This window comes from Ranitomeya imitator, chromosome 4 (assembly GCF_032444005.1).
Source record: "Ranitomeya imitator isolate aRanImi1 chromosome 4, aRanImi1.pri, whole genome shotgun sequence".
Taxonomy (NCBI): Eukaryota; Metazoa; Chordata; class Amphibia; order Anura; family Dendrobatidae; genus Ranitomeya; species Ranitomeya imitator.
In genome coordinates this window covers 20,010,848-20,027,054 of record NC_091285.1, presented here as the reverse complement: position 1 = coordinate 20,027,054, position 16,207 = coordinate 20,010,848, and the positions used below count along the sequence as shown (strand labels likewise).

At 42.8% G+C, this 16,207-nt stretch overlaps 1 protein-coding gene across 3 annotated transcripts in view; it reads right to left on the bottom strand.

Annotated features, from left to right (window-relative positions):
• Positions 1–2,231: 2,231 nt before the first annotated feature.
• DENND2A (DENN domain containing 2A) overlaps positions 2,232–16,207 on the bottom strand; it is a 96,659-nt gene continuing 82,683 nt past the window's right edge. For 2 of the 3 annotated variants that reach the window (XM_069763259.1, XM_069763261.1), the window contains 6 exons: positions 10,357–10,534; positions 8,384–8,425; positions 5,159–5,276; positions 4,821–5,060; positions 4,373–4,459; positions 2,232–2,601 (listed from right to left, as the gene is read on the bottom strand). In XM_069763259.1, the coding sequence (XP_069619360.1) occupies positions 2,570–2,601; positions 4,373–4,459; positions 4,821–5,060; positions 5,159–5,276; positions 8,384–8,425; positions 10,357–10,534 (697 nt within the window). In that variant the 3' untranslated portion in view covers positions 2,232–2,569. Of the gene's footprint in view, positions 2,602–4,372; positions 4,460–4,820; positions 5,061–5,158; positions 5,277–7,171; positions 7,297–8,309; positions 8,426–10,356; positions 10,535–16,207 lie in introns of those variants that run through there. The other variant, XM_069763260.1, reaches the window with a different exon arrangement.

Genomic DNA, 16,207 nt, shown 5'->3' with positions numbered 1-16,207 from the left:
AAGACCCAGTGATCAGCTGTGATCTGTATGGGAACCTGAAAGCACGTTCATTTGCCTACAGCTCCCCCGCAGGGAAACTGTAGTATTACACAATATTAATGGAAATCAATAGGCTGTCCGTGTTGGGTCCTCCAAAGAGAGATGCTCTACACTTTAGAGGAAACATATGAAAATGTTTTTTTCTAAATTTGTCAACCTCTTAAAGGGTTATTCTCAAGTTTGATATGAGATACAGGATAATTTCCCGATCGCTGGGGGTCCGACCATTCGGAATCCCGAAAACCGGGGCTCTAAAGCGTGTTCTAATGGGAGTGCTGAAGACCAGCCATCGCCGGTGGTCACATTGAGAATGAATAGAGAGGCAGTTGTACATTATCGACCACCTCTCCATTCAGTTCTCGCGATTGGTGGGGGACCCAGCGTTTGGACCTCCAACAATCAGAAAGTTATCTCCTACCTTACATAACTTTAGAATACCCCTTTAAGACAGCCTATAAACTCGTGGAAAAAAGAAAGGTTGAGCTCCTGGTCTTCTCAACTTGGGAATAGTCAAGTTGGCAGGTCCAAATGAAATGTGTGGAGCCTAGCCTTCCCCCTCTCTAGTGCAGCCAGACCTGTAATGCATTTTACGCCCCACCTAATTCTCTGTTTTTTTTATGGAAGACCCCATCTAACAGATCTATATGTCTTACTAGGGAATATATATTTGTGGTCTACACAAAAATGACCCTCAAAGATTTGTTCTACTGAACCAGGCCATAGAAAGTTCTTGTAATGGACTGACAGTAGTCACGACTCCACCCATCCATGATTACGGCCATGGCAGGGACTTACATTGTTCCAACAAAGCAAAAAGTAACTCCATAAAACAACAACCAGAAGTGATTCAGAAAATATCACATATCAGATTGCTCTTCCCACTTGAAGAATCTTTCCATAACTTAAAATACTTAAGACTGGACATTTCATTTAAAGGCACTTCAAAATTGACAATTGGAGCTCAATCACATATTTTGGTTACAGTCCGGAATATAAACAGTATTAAAATGGTGCAAAGTAGCCATAAAGATGGACTATTCTTAAAGGGGAACTCTACCTTTAGCAATTTTTGCTCACATCACACAGGGCAAATTTTCTGATCTCTGATCAATCCATCCAGAAAGCACTTTTAGGCCCACTTAAAAGATACCAGGCACTTTATTTCTCCACTATGTTGCTGAAGCTCCTAAATGCAGACATCCCTTTTAGTTTTTTATTTAGTCTTATGTTTGGTAAAGAGAGTATCACCTTGGCTGATGTAAGTGCCGCTGTTCTCCTGAATCCGGCGTTGTTTTTCTTTTGTTCCTGCGCCTCTCCATTCCTGAGATATGGCCTTTTGTTACATCTAATCCTTTTTACCCAATTGGGAGTGGTGCTTAAGAACACGCCTACAGAGGGCTAAAGGCCAGATTTAAATACAGCAAAGAAGGGGTCATATCTCAGGAAGGGAGAGGTGCAGGAACAAAAGAAAAACAACGCTGAGTTCAGGAGAACAGCGGAATTTACACCAGGATCAAATATTATATATTTACGGAAAGTGACAAATCCCCTCTAAATGACTGTGCAAACAATGCATCTATGGAAGACACTAGGTGGGAACAAAAAGGGGTCAGAATATTTAGTTTGATCAAACTACTTTTGATTCTGGAACGCCAAATCTTAGGTAGACATTAGATATTAGGGTAATTTTCATGAAGGTTTATACATTTGATTTTCTAATATTTTCTACTTCTGGTGATTACAATCATTAAATATAGAACCAACGGTGCAATCTACCCTTTCAAAAAAAGCAAAAAAAAACACAAACATACAAAAGTTTTTCACACGGTCATCATAGATTATGCGCAGAACGCTGTAACTATAACAGTACCACAGATATCAAACGTCAGTCGACGCGATGGACCACGGGCAGGTGAATGACGAGGAGGTGTATCGTTATTCATCACAGTTTAAAGTTGCCAGGAAGGCGCCAAGATTTACGCCCCAAATAGGGATTAGGGGGTTAATTAGAGAAAAACTCCTCTAGGTCGAGGGTAATTAAGGACGAAAGTCTATGCGCACATCCCATAAGTCCTGACGATCGCCATCCGATCGGCCAACACTCCCCGTACACAGATTTCTTGGACAGTTAAATATCCCCAATCTTTCGAGGTGATAAATTCAGTCTTTCTTCTTTTACAGAATTTTAAAAAAAAATCCTATTATAAATAAAAGTTTTGCAAGAAAAGAAAAGAAAAAATCAACGATCGATCAATGATGATGATAAGGTGGCTTCAATGACAAGCTTATCCGAGATCTGTCCAGTGCATAATACAGAGGAGAGACCACCCAACTGTCCATTATAAGTCTCCACTGGGGGAGGGGCGGTCGACTCTTCACCACAAGGGAAAGATTTCTGTGTCGGCTCAAACTTCCTGCTTCCCTTCAGAAAACAGCAACAGGAGGGACAAATCCACGGCGACCAGAGAGTCAGACAGCTGGTTAATAAGTTAAAAAAACACGTCCATAGGGCTCGTCTTATCCCTGCGTTCTACTTTTTGTGTAAAAAACGCATTTTACTTCCTAGGAAACAAACAAGAAATATTTTTATAGGACACAGAAATGGTTAATATACAATTATTTACTAATATAGTGCAATATATCACATTACTGATCCTGAGTTACCTCCTGTATTATACCCCAGAGCTGCACTCACTATTCTGCTGGTGCAGTCACTGTGTACATACATTACATTACTGATCCTGAGTTACCTCCTGTATTATACTCCAGAGCTGCACTCACTATTCTGCTGGTGCAGTCACTGTGTACATACATTACATTACTGATCCTGAGTTACCTCCTGTATTATACCCCAGAGCTGCACTCACTATTCTGCTGGTGCAGTCACTGTGTACATACATTACATTACTGATCCTGAGTTACCTCCTGTATTATACTCCAGAGCTGCACTCACTATTCTGCTGGTGCAGTCACTGTGTACATACATTACATTACTGATCCTGAGTTACATTCTGTATTATACTCCAGAGCTGCACTCACTATTCTGCTGGTGCAGTCACTGTGTACATACATTACATTACTGATCCTGTGCACCAGCAGAATAGTGAGTGCAGCTCTGGGGTATAATGCAGGAGGTAACACAGGATCAGTAATGTAATGTATGTACACAGTGACTGCACCAGCAGAATAGTGAGTGCAGCTCTGGAGTATAATACAGAATGTAACTCAGGATCAGTAATGTAATGTATGTACACAGTGACTGCACCAGCAGAATAGTGAGTGCAGCTCTGGAGTATAATACAGGAGGTAACTCAGGATCAGTAATGTAATGTATGTACACAGTGACTGCACCAGCAGAATAGTGAGTGCAGCTCTGGGGTATAATGCAGGAGGTAACAGTCACTGTGTACATACATTACATTACTGATCCTGAGTTACATCCTGTATTATACCCCAAAGCTGCACTCACTATTCTGCTGGTGCAGTCACTGTGTACATACATTACATTACTGATCCTGAGTTACATCCTGTATTATACTCCAGAGCTGCACTCACTATTCTGCTGGTGCAGTCACTGTGTACATACATTACATTACTGATCCTGAGTTGCATCCTGTATTATACTCCAGATCAGCACTCACTATTCTGCTGGTGCAGTCACTGGGTACATACATTACATTACTGATCCTGAGTTGCATCCTGTATTATACTCCAGAGCTGCACTCACTATTCTGCTGGTGCAGTCACTGTGTACATAAATTACATTACTGATCCTGAGTTACATGCTGTATTATACCCCAGAGCTGCACTCGCTATTCTGCTGGTGCAGTCACTGTGTACATACATTACATTACTGATCCTGAGTTACATCCTGTATTATACTCCAGAGCTGCACTCACTATTCTGCTGGTGCAGTCACTGTGTACATACATTACATTACTGATCCTGAGTTACATCCTGCATTATACCCCAGAGCTGCACTCACTATTCTGCTGGTGCAGTCACTGTGTACATACATTACTGATCTTGAGTTACATCCTGTAGTATACCCCAGAGCTGCACTCACTATTCTGCTGGTGCAGTCACTGTGTACATACATTACATTACTGATCCTGAGTTACATCCTGTAGTATACCCCAGAGCTGCACTCACAATGATGACAAAGTTGAAATCTTGAGTACGCAGAATGTTGAATGCAGCTCTGGAGTATGATACAAATTATACGATGATGCTGACACTTGTAGTCTCAGGTTGCAGACTACTTTGATTGCAGTATATAGGAGCCCTCCATACTGGAGCATTACGGACACATTATAGAGTCGTTACATCTCACCTATCCTATTGAAAAACCTGTTGACACCGCTCTGCTCTGCGCCCGGCAGGGTCTCCAGATATTCCTGTGCTCGAACCTCAAAGAGACCTGTAGAGACAAACAACCAGTAGGGTCAGGGCCGGAGCTTCTTCCGCTCACACCCCAAGACTTTACAGTAGGGAATGTGCACAGCTGTGTGCGGGGGCTTCAGAGCAGAACTCCCAGCAGAGCAGAACAAAAACAGGGTGGAGAAAGCGGACAACACACACAGTACGCTCTCATCTATAAATCTATGGACAATATCGTCATCCTGTAGGGAAATCATCTTAAAGGGACAGCACAGGAGGCATCTAGTGCTGCCATTTTACCATTAGGGGGTGCTGCAACAAAATCCACCATTACATACAGTATATATACACAGGCCCGGTTGATGGCGGCCATATTTGGGATGCGTCATAGGTTGACTGACCTTTGTTGCCCTGTTTCCGCATCTCTCGCTCTTGGGTGAAGCCTCCAAACATTTGCGTTTCCATGAAAACCTCCAGGAAGCGGCGGACGCTCTTTGACGAGACAGATTTCCGGAAGGCATCACGGAGGAGAGTTCTCTCGTCTTGCTCCCCAGGAACCATAAACAAGGAGTAGTGGCCGACGATTTCCACAAAAAAGCGAACAAAGGCCTCCGATACTATATCATTCAAGGAGCTGGAGTCTGAGGGACACGAGACTAGGTCACAAAGAGTAAAAGTGCAGGGGGTTCATTTTTACCACGCTCTGTCCCTTTTGTGAATCTCAGGCTTTGGCATTTACCTTGCTGCCCGTTGGCAGAGCCCTGGATGATTTCTGCAGCCAATTCATTGCGCTGCTCCAAGATCTGCTCCAGAGCGGTCTGCAGTTTTCGAGGCAGGATAGAGTCCTCATCCTCCATCTAAGAGCAGAAGAGAGATGAAAAGTCATCCAAAGTTTTCAAGATTAGTCATACTGTATATGGTAAATGTGACTGACGCACTGAAATCTCCAATGTCGTTACCATATAATACTGCCATACAATGCATAAATAATACAAACAACAGGCAGCCCTGGATGACCAGCCTGGCCAAAGAACTGAGACGGGATTCCAGGGTCGCTGAGCAGAGATGGAAGAGATCCCGTTCTGCCGAGCACTTCATTGCATACAAGCATTCCCTCGCCAGCTTCAAGTCCATGCTCACTGCCGCCAAACAAACTTACTTCTCATCTCTCATATCCTTCCTGTCTCACAACCCTAAACAGCTTTTCAACACTTTCAATTCTCTACTCCGTCCCCCAGCACTTCCTCCTTCTCCTCTCATTTCTGCTGAAGACTTTGCCTCTTTCTTTAAACAGAAGACTGATACGATCAGAGAAAGCTTCGGCCCACAGCCTTCAATGCCCCTCTCAGCTGCTCAGCCCTGTTCCTCCAAAACCACCTTCTCCACCATGACCGAAGATCAGCTCTCCACCCTCCTGTCAAGATCACACCTCACCACGTGCACGCTTGATCCGCTCCCGTTTCACCTCATCCCTAACTTCACCACAGTCTTCATCCCAACCCTAACACACCTCTTCAACCTCTCACTTACAAATGGTGTCTTTCCCTCATCCTTCAAACATGCCAAGATCACACCCATCCTCAAAAAGCCCTCTCTTGACCCATCCTCTGTATCTAGCTATGTCCATCTTGAACTGTCCTCCCACCTCTTCTCCTGCTCCCTCTTTGACTGGTTACAATCTGGCGTCTGACCCCATCACTCAACTGAAACTGCCCTAACTAAAGTCACTAACGACTTACTAACTGCCAAGAGCAAGCGACACTACTCTGTCCTGGACACGTCTTCTGCCTTTGACACTGTGGACCATTCCCTCCTGCTATAGATCCTCTCATCTCTTGGCATCACAGACTTGGCCCTATCCTGGATCTTGTCATATCTAACAGACCGATCATTCAGTGTCTCCCTCCCCCACACCACCTCCTCACTTCGCCACTTGTCTGTCGGTGTTCCCCAAGGCTCTGTCTTAGGGCCTCTGCTCTTCTCCATCGACACCTTTGGCCTGGGACAGCTCATAGAATCCCACGGTTTGCAGTATCATCTCTACGCTGATGACACACAAATCTACCTATCCGGACCCGACCTCACCACCTTACTGACCAAAATCCCACAATGTCTGTCTGCTATTTCATATTTCTTTTCTGCTCGCTTTCTAAAACTGAACATGGAAAAAAACAGAATTCATCATCTTTCCCCCTTCTCACGCTACCCCTCCACAATCGCTTACAAGACTTCTCCCGTGCTTCCCCTATACTCTGGAACTCTCTACCCCAGCACATCAGACTCTCGCCTACCACGGAAACTTTCAAAAAGGACCTGAAGACCCACCTCTTCCGACAAGCCTACAGCCTGCAGTGATCCTCAGTCTACTGAACCGCCACACAACCAGCTCTACCCTCTCCTAGTGTATCCTCACCTATGCCCTGCAGACTGTGAGCCCTCGCGGGCAGGGTCTTTTCTCCTTCTGTACTTGTGTGTGCCTTGTTTTTGCTCATTTTTATTGTACTTGCCCCTTTTCACATGTAAAGCGCCATTGAAAAAATGTCGCCATAAAAATGTCTAATAATAATAATTTAAAAAAAATGCCAATATCCTGTGCTCATATAATACTGCCATATTATGCCTAAAAAAATACCACTATCCTGTGCTCATATAATACTGCCATACTATGCCTAAAAAATACCACTATCCTGTGCTCATATAATACTGACATACTATGCCTAAAAAATACTACTATCATATGTCTATATAATAATGTCATACAATGCCTAAATAATATCACTATCTTATGTCTATATAATACCGCCATACAATGCATTTAATTGTGCTGTATATTGTCTATTTAAAACTATGAAGGAAATCTAAAGCTGCTCCTTTAACCTATAGACACAAAAGAGAATAGTAAAACCAAAAACACTCAGTTTGAAAAAATGTTGCAGTAATCCGCAAGTGCTAGTAAAAGATGTAAAAACAGGGTATTTGGTTGATACGTTTTTTGCAAAAAATGTATACTAAGCTGCTCTACCAATCTTCACGGTATACCCTTATCAGAGCAGTCCTAACTAATGTATGCAATCCCTATCTGATGTATTTAAAAACCTGATCATCTGTATATAACCTGTGTGAACAGGGTTCAGAGAGGAAAAATCCATGTGTGCATACAGGGTAGAACAGCTTTTGTGCAGATAGCCCAAGAGGAGTGGTGGAACTCCCCAGTCTTGTAGACACAAGAGAACAATTATGGAAACAGGAACACATGGGCTACTTGCACAGTGAACAAGTCTGTATGATCATGTTCACACACCACCAAGAAACCTGAAGACACAAAAGAGAATAGTAAAACCAAAAACACTCAGTTTGAAAAAATGTTGCAGTAATCCGCAAGTGCTAGTAAAAGATGTAAAAAACAGGGTATTTGGTTGATACGTTTTTTGCAAAAAATGTATACTAAGCTGCTCTACCAATCTTCACGGTATACCCTTATCAGAGCAGTCCTAACTAATGTATGCAATCCCTATCTGATGTATTTAAAATGCACACATGGATTTTTTCCTCTCTGAACCCTGTTCACACAGGTTATATACAGATGATCAGGTTTTTAAATACATCAGATAGGGATTGCATACATTAGTTAGGACTGCTCTGATAAGGGTATACCGTGAAGATTGGTAGAGCAGCTTAGTATACATTTTTTGCAAAAAACGTATCAACCAAATACCCTGTTTTTTACATCTTTTACTAGCACTTGCGGATTACTGCAACATTTTTTCAAACTGAGTGTTTTTGGTTTTACTATTCTCTTTTGTGTCTTCAGGTTTCTTGGTGGTGTGTGAACATGATCATACAGACTTGTTCACTGTGCAAGTAGCCCATGTGTTCCTGTTTCCTTTAACCTGTAGCATTATGTCTATGAGCAGCTCATTAACCCTCGTGTCCCGTGTAGACACCATGATGGCGCGTCACTCACCTGCCTCAGGAGGCGATTATTACCCAGGTCGACCAGTAGAACCTGCAATGGGAGAAAAGATAATAAAGTCACCTCCTATTTCCTGGGGTATTTCCATGCCACGACCAGGGCCGACCTCCCTCCCGACCTTCCTCCCGGGCTCCCTCCCGACCTTCCTCCCGGCCTCCCTCCCGGCCTCCCTCCCGACCTCCATCCCGACCCTCCTCCCGGCCTCCCTCCCGACCTTCCTCCCAGGCTCCCTCCCGGTCTCCCTCCCGACCTTCCTCCCGACCTCCCTCCTGGCATTTCCAGATTGATTTACTTCTCCATTGTCATCACAAAACATTCAGGATCACGTCTGTTTTTTAAGGGCACAGAACAGAAAAATCATTTGGGTGACTAATGGAAAAAATTCTGGCTACCTACATCCACCACTAGGGGGAGCTCACTAAATACAGATTTATTTTTTAGCCTATTTTTGTTTTTCCTCCTTTTCTCCAATAGCCGTAACTTTTGTAATTTTCTGCCCACATATCCGTACGCGGGATTGTTTTTTACAGGACGAGTTGTAGTTTGGAATGGCACAATGTACTGTAAATGGGGAAAAAAACTGAAAATGCAGTGAATTTTTTTCATATGAAATTAATACAATAATAAAAATAATAATATAATATATTATTTTGTGCTACCATTTTCTGAGACCCGTAACTTTTTGATTTTCCATCTATGGAGCTGTGCGAGTGCTTGTTTTTCTGCATGTGGAGGTGATGTATTTATTGATACCGTTTTGGCGTACATATGATGTTTTGATTGCTTTTTATTCCATTTTTTGCAGCGATCAAAAAACAGCAATTCTAGCATTGTTGATTTATTTTTTTTGCTTTACAGCCTTTTTAGGTTTTTTTAAATTAAGGATTGGACTGAGATGGTGATGATACTACATAGGTTTATTTTTTTTGTTTTTAAATGGTAAATGGGTGATTATTTTTTATTGATTTTGTGATTATTATTTACTGTTCTTGTGATTAGCTTATTGTTTTTAGGATTATTAAATATTGCTTTTATGATTAATTTATATTCATTTTATTATTATTATTTGTATTGTTTTTAGGATTATTATTCGTTTTTATCATTTTTAGTATTATTATATATTGATTTTATTATTAGTTTTTAGGATTATTATTCGTTTTGATTGAATTTATGATTATTTATGATTATTATATATTGATTTTATTATTAGTTTTTATTGTTTTTCAGATTATTATTAGTTTTTGGGATTATAATATATTGCTTTTATTATTCGATTTTATTGCTTTTATTATTAGTTTATATTCATTTTATTATTATTATTTTTATAGTTTTAGGATTATTATTAGTTTTTATTGTTTTTAGGATTATTATATATTGCTTTTATTATTAGTTTGTAATGTTTTATGATTATTATTAGTTTGCATTGTTTTTAGGATTATTATATATTGCTTTTATTATTAGTTGTTATCGTATTTATGATTATTATATTTTGCTTTGATTTTTTTATTGTTTTTAGGATTATTATTAGTTTTTCTTGTTTTTAGAATTATTATATATTGGTTTTATTATTATTTTTGATTGCTTTGATTATTATTATTATTAGTTTTTATTGTTTTTCGAATTATTATATATTTTTCTATTATTAGTTTTTATGATTATTATTATTAGTTTTTATCATATCTAGGATTAGTATATATAGATTTATTATTTTTTATTGTTTTTTTAAATTAAATTGGAAATGTACACACTGTATACAGTGAGCGCCCCCTAGTGGTGACAGCAGGATACCAGAGTTTTACCTTTTAACTTTATGGTTGGGGATTTGGAGCTTTGTACTGGAGTTTTGACCCCTCTACTATTATTTGTCAGTGCAGAATATAAAATTTTGTTAGCGGACCCCTGAGAAAAAGAAGAACAAACCAAAAAAAGAAGAACAAACAAAAAAACAAAACAAACAAACTCACCTCCTCCACCGGCAGCTCTTTGAGGCGAGGGAGCGAGCTGGACAGGAGCCCGATGAGGAACGGGGTGGGGGAGCAGACAATGTCGATCATTGATGGCGGGAGCACAGGAATGTAGGTGTGCTGCCAGGCGAATGGGTAAATTAGCGCCACCATGGCATGGCAGCATTTGGACAAGGTGCTGAAAATAAAAAAGTAAATATAGGGTAAACTCTAAAAGGGGCACTGCCCAGAAATCAGCGAATAGAATGCCAGAGTTACAGTGCAGACTGACACTGTATAAAATATTGCATGTTTTCCTAGATGGCGGCATTAAATCTGCCAAAATAAACCCGTATTGGTCCCACATCTGCTCCCCGAGGCTTCGCGAGTCACTTGGGACGGAGACATTCCTGGCCCGCTGCCCAGATTCCGGCTGCCTCTACAACGCTCCATAATTACACGCCGGGTGACATCAGCGCCGAACGCCGTCGTGTTTACAACGGTCTCCGTGACAACACAACAGGAAAAGAACACAAAAAAAGGAATGCTGCGCGCTTAACCCTTTAATGATCAGGAAAAGGGACATGTCACAGGCAAAAAAAAAAATGTTACGTTTCTGCATAGAATATTTTTAGCGGTAATCAGGGTTAAACGCTGCTTCCATCCTACAAAAAAAATTGATAACATTTTGGGAAAATATTGGTCCTTCAGAAGCCACGCCCCTTCCCTCTGTCAGTTCCTCCTGGCAGTCAATGATGTCACATTTCTAAAGAGAAACAAAAGACCAGCGCTCCATCCGGGTGTAATATTCCAAAGTGCAAACTTTATTGGGCCATGTTATATCTGGGTTTCAGAGAGAATTACAGCTTGTGGTCAGTGATTCCCTTTCTATGGGACTCATTGACCATAAGCTGTCAGAATTTTTGATTGTTGATTTTCCAGTCACACCGGTAATATACGTGTTGCCCAAAATCCATAAGTGTTTATGTGAACCCCGGGTCGCCCGATTGTTTCGGGCCGGGGTTCATTGTTTAACAAAACAGCCATTTTTCTGGATCGGATATTACGTCCCTTTGCAATTTCAGCTAGGTCGTATGTGAAGGATACAAACGATTTTTTGGACAAGATCGAGGATGTTAATGTTACTGAGATGACTGTTCTGGCATCTTTTGATGTTGTATCGTTATACACATCCATAGAACACGAGAAGGGCTTGGATGCGGTCTCATGTATGCTATCGGGCTCTGACGTGGCCCCCGTGTGTGCACAGCTTGTCCTCACACTGTTGGAATTCGTCCTCAGGAGGAATTTTTTCCTCTTTGGGGACGATTTTTTCCTACAGTTGAGGGGCACCGCCATGGGGTCCAATGTGGCCCCCACGTATGCTAACATCTTCATGGCGGTGCTCGAGGACAAGTTTGTGTACAGTTCCATCCTCTGGCGCCACGTCAGAGCCTGGTGGCGTTATATTGACGATATTTTTGTCATTTGGGAAGGTAGTCTACAAGAATTACTTGATTTCCAGACTTATCTGAATCAGATACACTCTGAACTGCAATTTACCCTCACACATTCTATGACTCAGGTACAGTTCCTAGATACCTTAGTATACAAGGAAATGGGTAGGCTGAGAACTGATATTTTTGTTAAGGAAACTGACAGGAATAGCTTGCTGATGTTTGATAGCAACCACCCAAGGAGTATGGTAAATTCACTGCCATGGAGTCAGTTGTTACGGGTCCGGAGAATTGTGTCTGATGAGGATAAGGTTAATCAACGTCTGGATGAGATGTGCTCGAAGTTTTTACAGAGGGGGTACCCTGGTAGGGAGGTTGTGAGATTTAAGGAGAAAACCTTGAATTGCTCTCGCGAAAGTATTCGCAAAAAGACACGTGTGAAACGGGTGTGTGATCGGATCCCATTTGTGACTACTTATAATCCAGCAAGCAACCAGATTGGTAGAGTGATTAGGAAACACTGGTCACTTTTACAACGTGGTCTTCCATCGATCCCTAGTTTTGTGACTAAAGGTACCTTCACACATAACGATATTTGTGACGTAGCAACGATATCGTTAATGAAATCGTTATGTGTGACAGCGACCAACGATCAGGCCCCTGCTGGGAGATCGTTGGTCGCTGAAGAAAGTCCAGAACTTTATTTCGTCGCTGGATCGGCGTGTGTGACACCGTTCCAGCGATGTCTTCACTGGTAACCAGGGTAAACATCGGGTAACTAAGCGCAGGGCCGCGCTTAGTAACCCGATGTTTACCCTGGTTACCATGCTAAAAGTAAAAAAAAACAAACAGTACATACTTACCTACCGCTGTCTGTCCTCCAGCGCTGTGCTCTGCACTCCTCCTGTACTGGCTGTGAGCCGGAAAGCAGAGCGGTGACGTCACCGCTCTGCTTTCCGGCTCACAGCCAGTACAGGAGGAGAGCAGAGAAGCAGAGCGCAGCGCTGGAGGACAGACGGCTGTAGGTAAGTATGTAGTGTTTGTTTTTTTTTACTTTTAGCATGGTAACCAGGGTAAACATCAGGTTACTAAGCGCGGCCCTGCGCTTAGTTACCCGATGTTTACCCTGGTTACCGGCATCGTTGGTCGCTGGAGAGCGGTCTGTGTGACAGCTCTCCAGCGACCAAACAGCGACGCTGCAGCGATCCGGATCGTTGTCGGTATCGCTGCAGCGTCGCTTAATGTGAAGGGGCCTTTACCCACTGATGTCCTTTAGAAGGGGGTGTAATCTCAGGGACAGGTTGGTTCGTTCTGATGTAGGGACTTCGAAATCCTCGATTCAGAGAACTCTCAGTGTGGCCAAGCATGGGAATTTTCCGTGTTTAGGTTGCTCTTGCTGCAACAACATGTTAAAAGGTGAATTCTTTTGCCATCCCCATACTGGCAGAAGGATTTTCCTTAAAGAGAGGTACACTTGCACATCCAGTTGGGTTGTGTACATGATTGTATGTCCGTGTGGGCTCACCTATGTTGGTGAGACGACCATGGAGGTCAGAGCACGAATAATCAAACATAAGAGTACTGTGAGAACTGGCCTTGCTGAGTTGCCTGTTCCAAAACACTTCTTAGAACACAAGCATTCTGTCAATCAGCTGCGATTCAGGGTCATTGACAGTGTTCCGACCCTGAGGAGGGGTGGTGACAGACTGCAGTTGTTAAAACAGAAGGAGTTGAAGTGGATTTTCATGCTGGGATCTTTACAACCAGGTGGTTTGAACTTAGATTTTAATTTACAGACCTGTGTAGTATAGCTCTATCATATTGATGAGGTGCGTGCAGCTCGTATCGGTGTATTTTTAAATGTATCTTTAATATGTTCCACTCCGTGGTTTGTGTTTTATTTTTTATTTTTTATCTTTTATTTTTTCATAGGTGGTCATTTGTGTATAGTCATTGGGGACTGGATACACCATGGACGATGGATGACGGGATTGAAGTTTCTATTTAGATTATTTAATTCCACTATATTCTATATGATGTGAGAGGGATTTTATATCATGTATGGTTGGGCGTTTTTTTGTCCCCTATAGCTCTCCAGGGTGTCATAGTCATCTGGCTCCTGACTATAGTAAGGAGATTAGCGTTTGTTGCTCCTGATTGTGCCCTTACTGCGCCTCTGTTATCTGTGGAGGTGCACGCGCTGACCGGCGGGTTGCACTGCTCATGTAGCTGGGACTATCTGATAGGCTATTTGTATATTTAGGCGCCGTTTACAACAGTTAGGCATTGGTGGAGTCTGTTTTATCTATGATTGGTTCACATCTCTATAGCAACGATTGATGCATCTATCTTATTGGTGGATGTAAAGGTAAACAACTTATGTATTGTATATAATATAGATCTTTTCCATGTCTCCTCTATGGTGTTTGTATCTGCGGTGGTGGACTTTTATATGATATGTATCTGATGTGTGTTTTGTTATTTTTATGTGGTATTATAAGACAGGGGGCTGACCTGATGGTGATTGGTGCAATGTGTGGCATCCACGCTATTTAAGGCCGCTCCCCTGCATATCTAGATATGCTTGACAAAGACCTCCGGGTCGAAACGTTGCTGTAACATGGCCCAATAAAGTTTGCACTTTGGAATATTAAAAAAAAAAAAAAAAAAAGCTGTAACATGGCCCAATAAAGTTTGCACTTTGGAATATTACACCCGGATGGAGCGCTGGTCTTTTGTTTCTCTTTGGACTATGTGGATGATCCAGGAAGGTTCCCTGGATGTGGACCTGGCGCCCCAATAAGTGAGTGCTGTCAGTCTTCTTTTCCTTCCAATGATGTCACATTTCTGTCAACCCCTTAGGATTTTCAGGATCTCTGCTTGCTGTCAACAAATACACTGCTCAAAAGAATAAAGGGAACTCTAAAATCCCACATCCTAGATATCACTGAATGAAATATTCCAGTTGTAAATCTTTATTCATTACATAGTGGAATGTGTTGAGAGCAATAAAACCTAAAAGTTATCAACGTAAATCACAACTAATATCCCACGGAGGTCTGGAGTTGGAATGATGCTCAAAATCAAAGTGGAAAATGAAGTTGCAGGCTGATCGAACTTCAGTGGAAATGCCTCAAGACAAGGAAATGATGCTCAGTAGTGTGTGTGGCCTCCACGTGCCTGTACGATCTCCCTACAACGCCTGGGCATGCTCCTGATGAGGCGGCGGATGGTCTCCTGAGGGATCTTCTCACAGACCTGGACTAAAGCATCCGCCAACTCCTGGACAGTCTGTGGTGCAACGTGACGTGGGTGGATGGTGCGAGACATGATGTCCCAGATGTGTTCAATCGGATTCAGGTCTGGGGAACAGGCGGGCCAGTCCATAGCTTCAATGCCTTCATCTTGCAGGAACTGCTGACACACTCCAACCACATAAGGTCTGGCATTGTCCTGCATTAGGAGGAACCCAGGGCCAACCCCACCAGCTTATGGTCTCACAAGGGGTCTGAGGATCTCATCTCGGTACCTAATGACAGTCAGGCTACCTCTGGCGAGCACAAGGAGGGCTGTGGGGCCCTCCAAAGAAATGCCACCCCACACCATTACTGACCCACTGCCAAACCGGTCATGCTGAAGGATGTTGCAGGCAGCAGATCGCTCTCCACGGCATCTCCAGTCTCTGTCACGTCTGTCACATGTGCTCAGTGTGAACCTGCTTTCATCTGTGAAGAGCACAGGGCGCCAGTGGCGAATTTGCCAATCTTGGTGTTCTGTGGCAAATGCCAAGTGTCCTGCACAGTGTTGAGCTGTGAGCACAACCCCCCTCTGTGGACGTCGGGCACTCAGACCATCCTCATGGAGTCGGTTCCTAACCGTTTGCACAGACACACGCACATTTGTCTCCTGCTGGAGGTCATTTTGCAGGGCTCTGGCAGTGCTCCTCCTGTTTCTCCTTGCACAAAGGCTGAGGTAGCGGTCCTGCTGCTGGGTTGTTGCCCTCCTACGGCCCCCTCCACGTCTCCTGGTGTACTGGCCTGTCTCCTGGTAGCACCTCCAGCCTCTGGACACTACGCTGACAGACACAGCAAACCTTCCTGCCACAGCTCGCATTGATGTGCCATCCTGGATGAGCTGCAGTACCTCAGCCACTTGTGTGGGTTGTAGAGTCCGTCTCATGCTACCACGAGCGTGAAAGCACAACCAACATTCAAAAGTGACGAAAACATCAGCCAGAAAGCATTGGTACTGAGATGTGGTCTGTGATCCCCACCTGCAGAACCACTCCTTTATTGAATGTGTCTTGATAATTGCCAATAATTTCCATCTGTTGTCTGTTCCATTTGCACAACAGCATGTGAAATTGATTGTCAAACAGTGCTGCTTTGTAAGAGGACAGTTTGATTTCACAGACA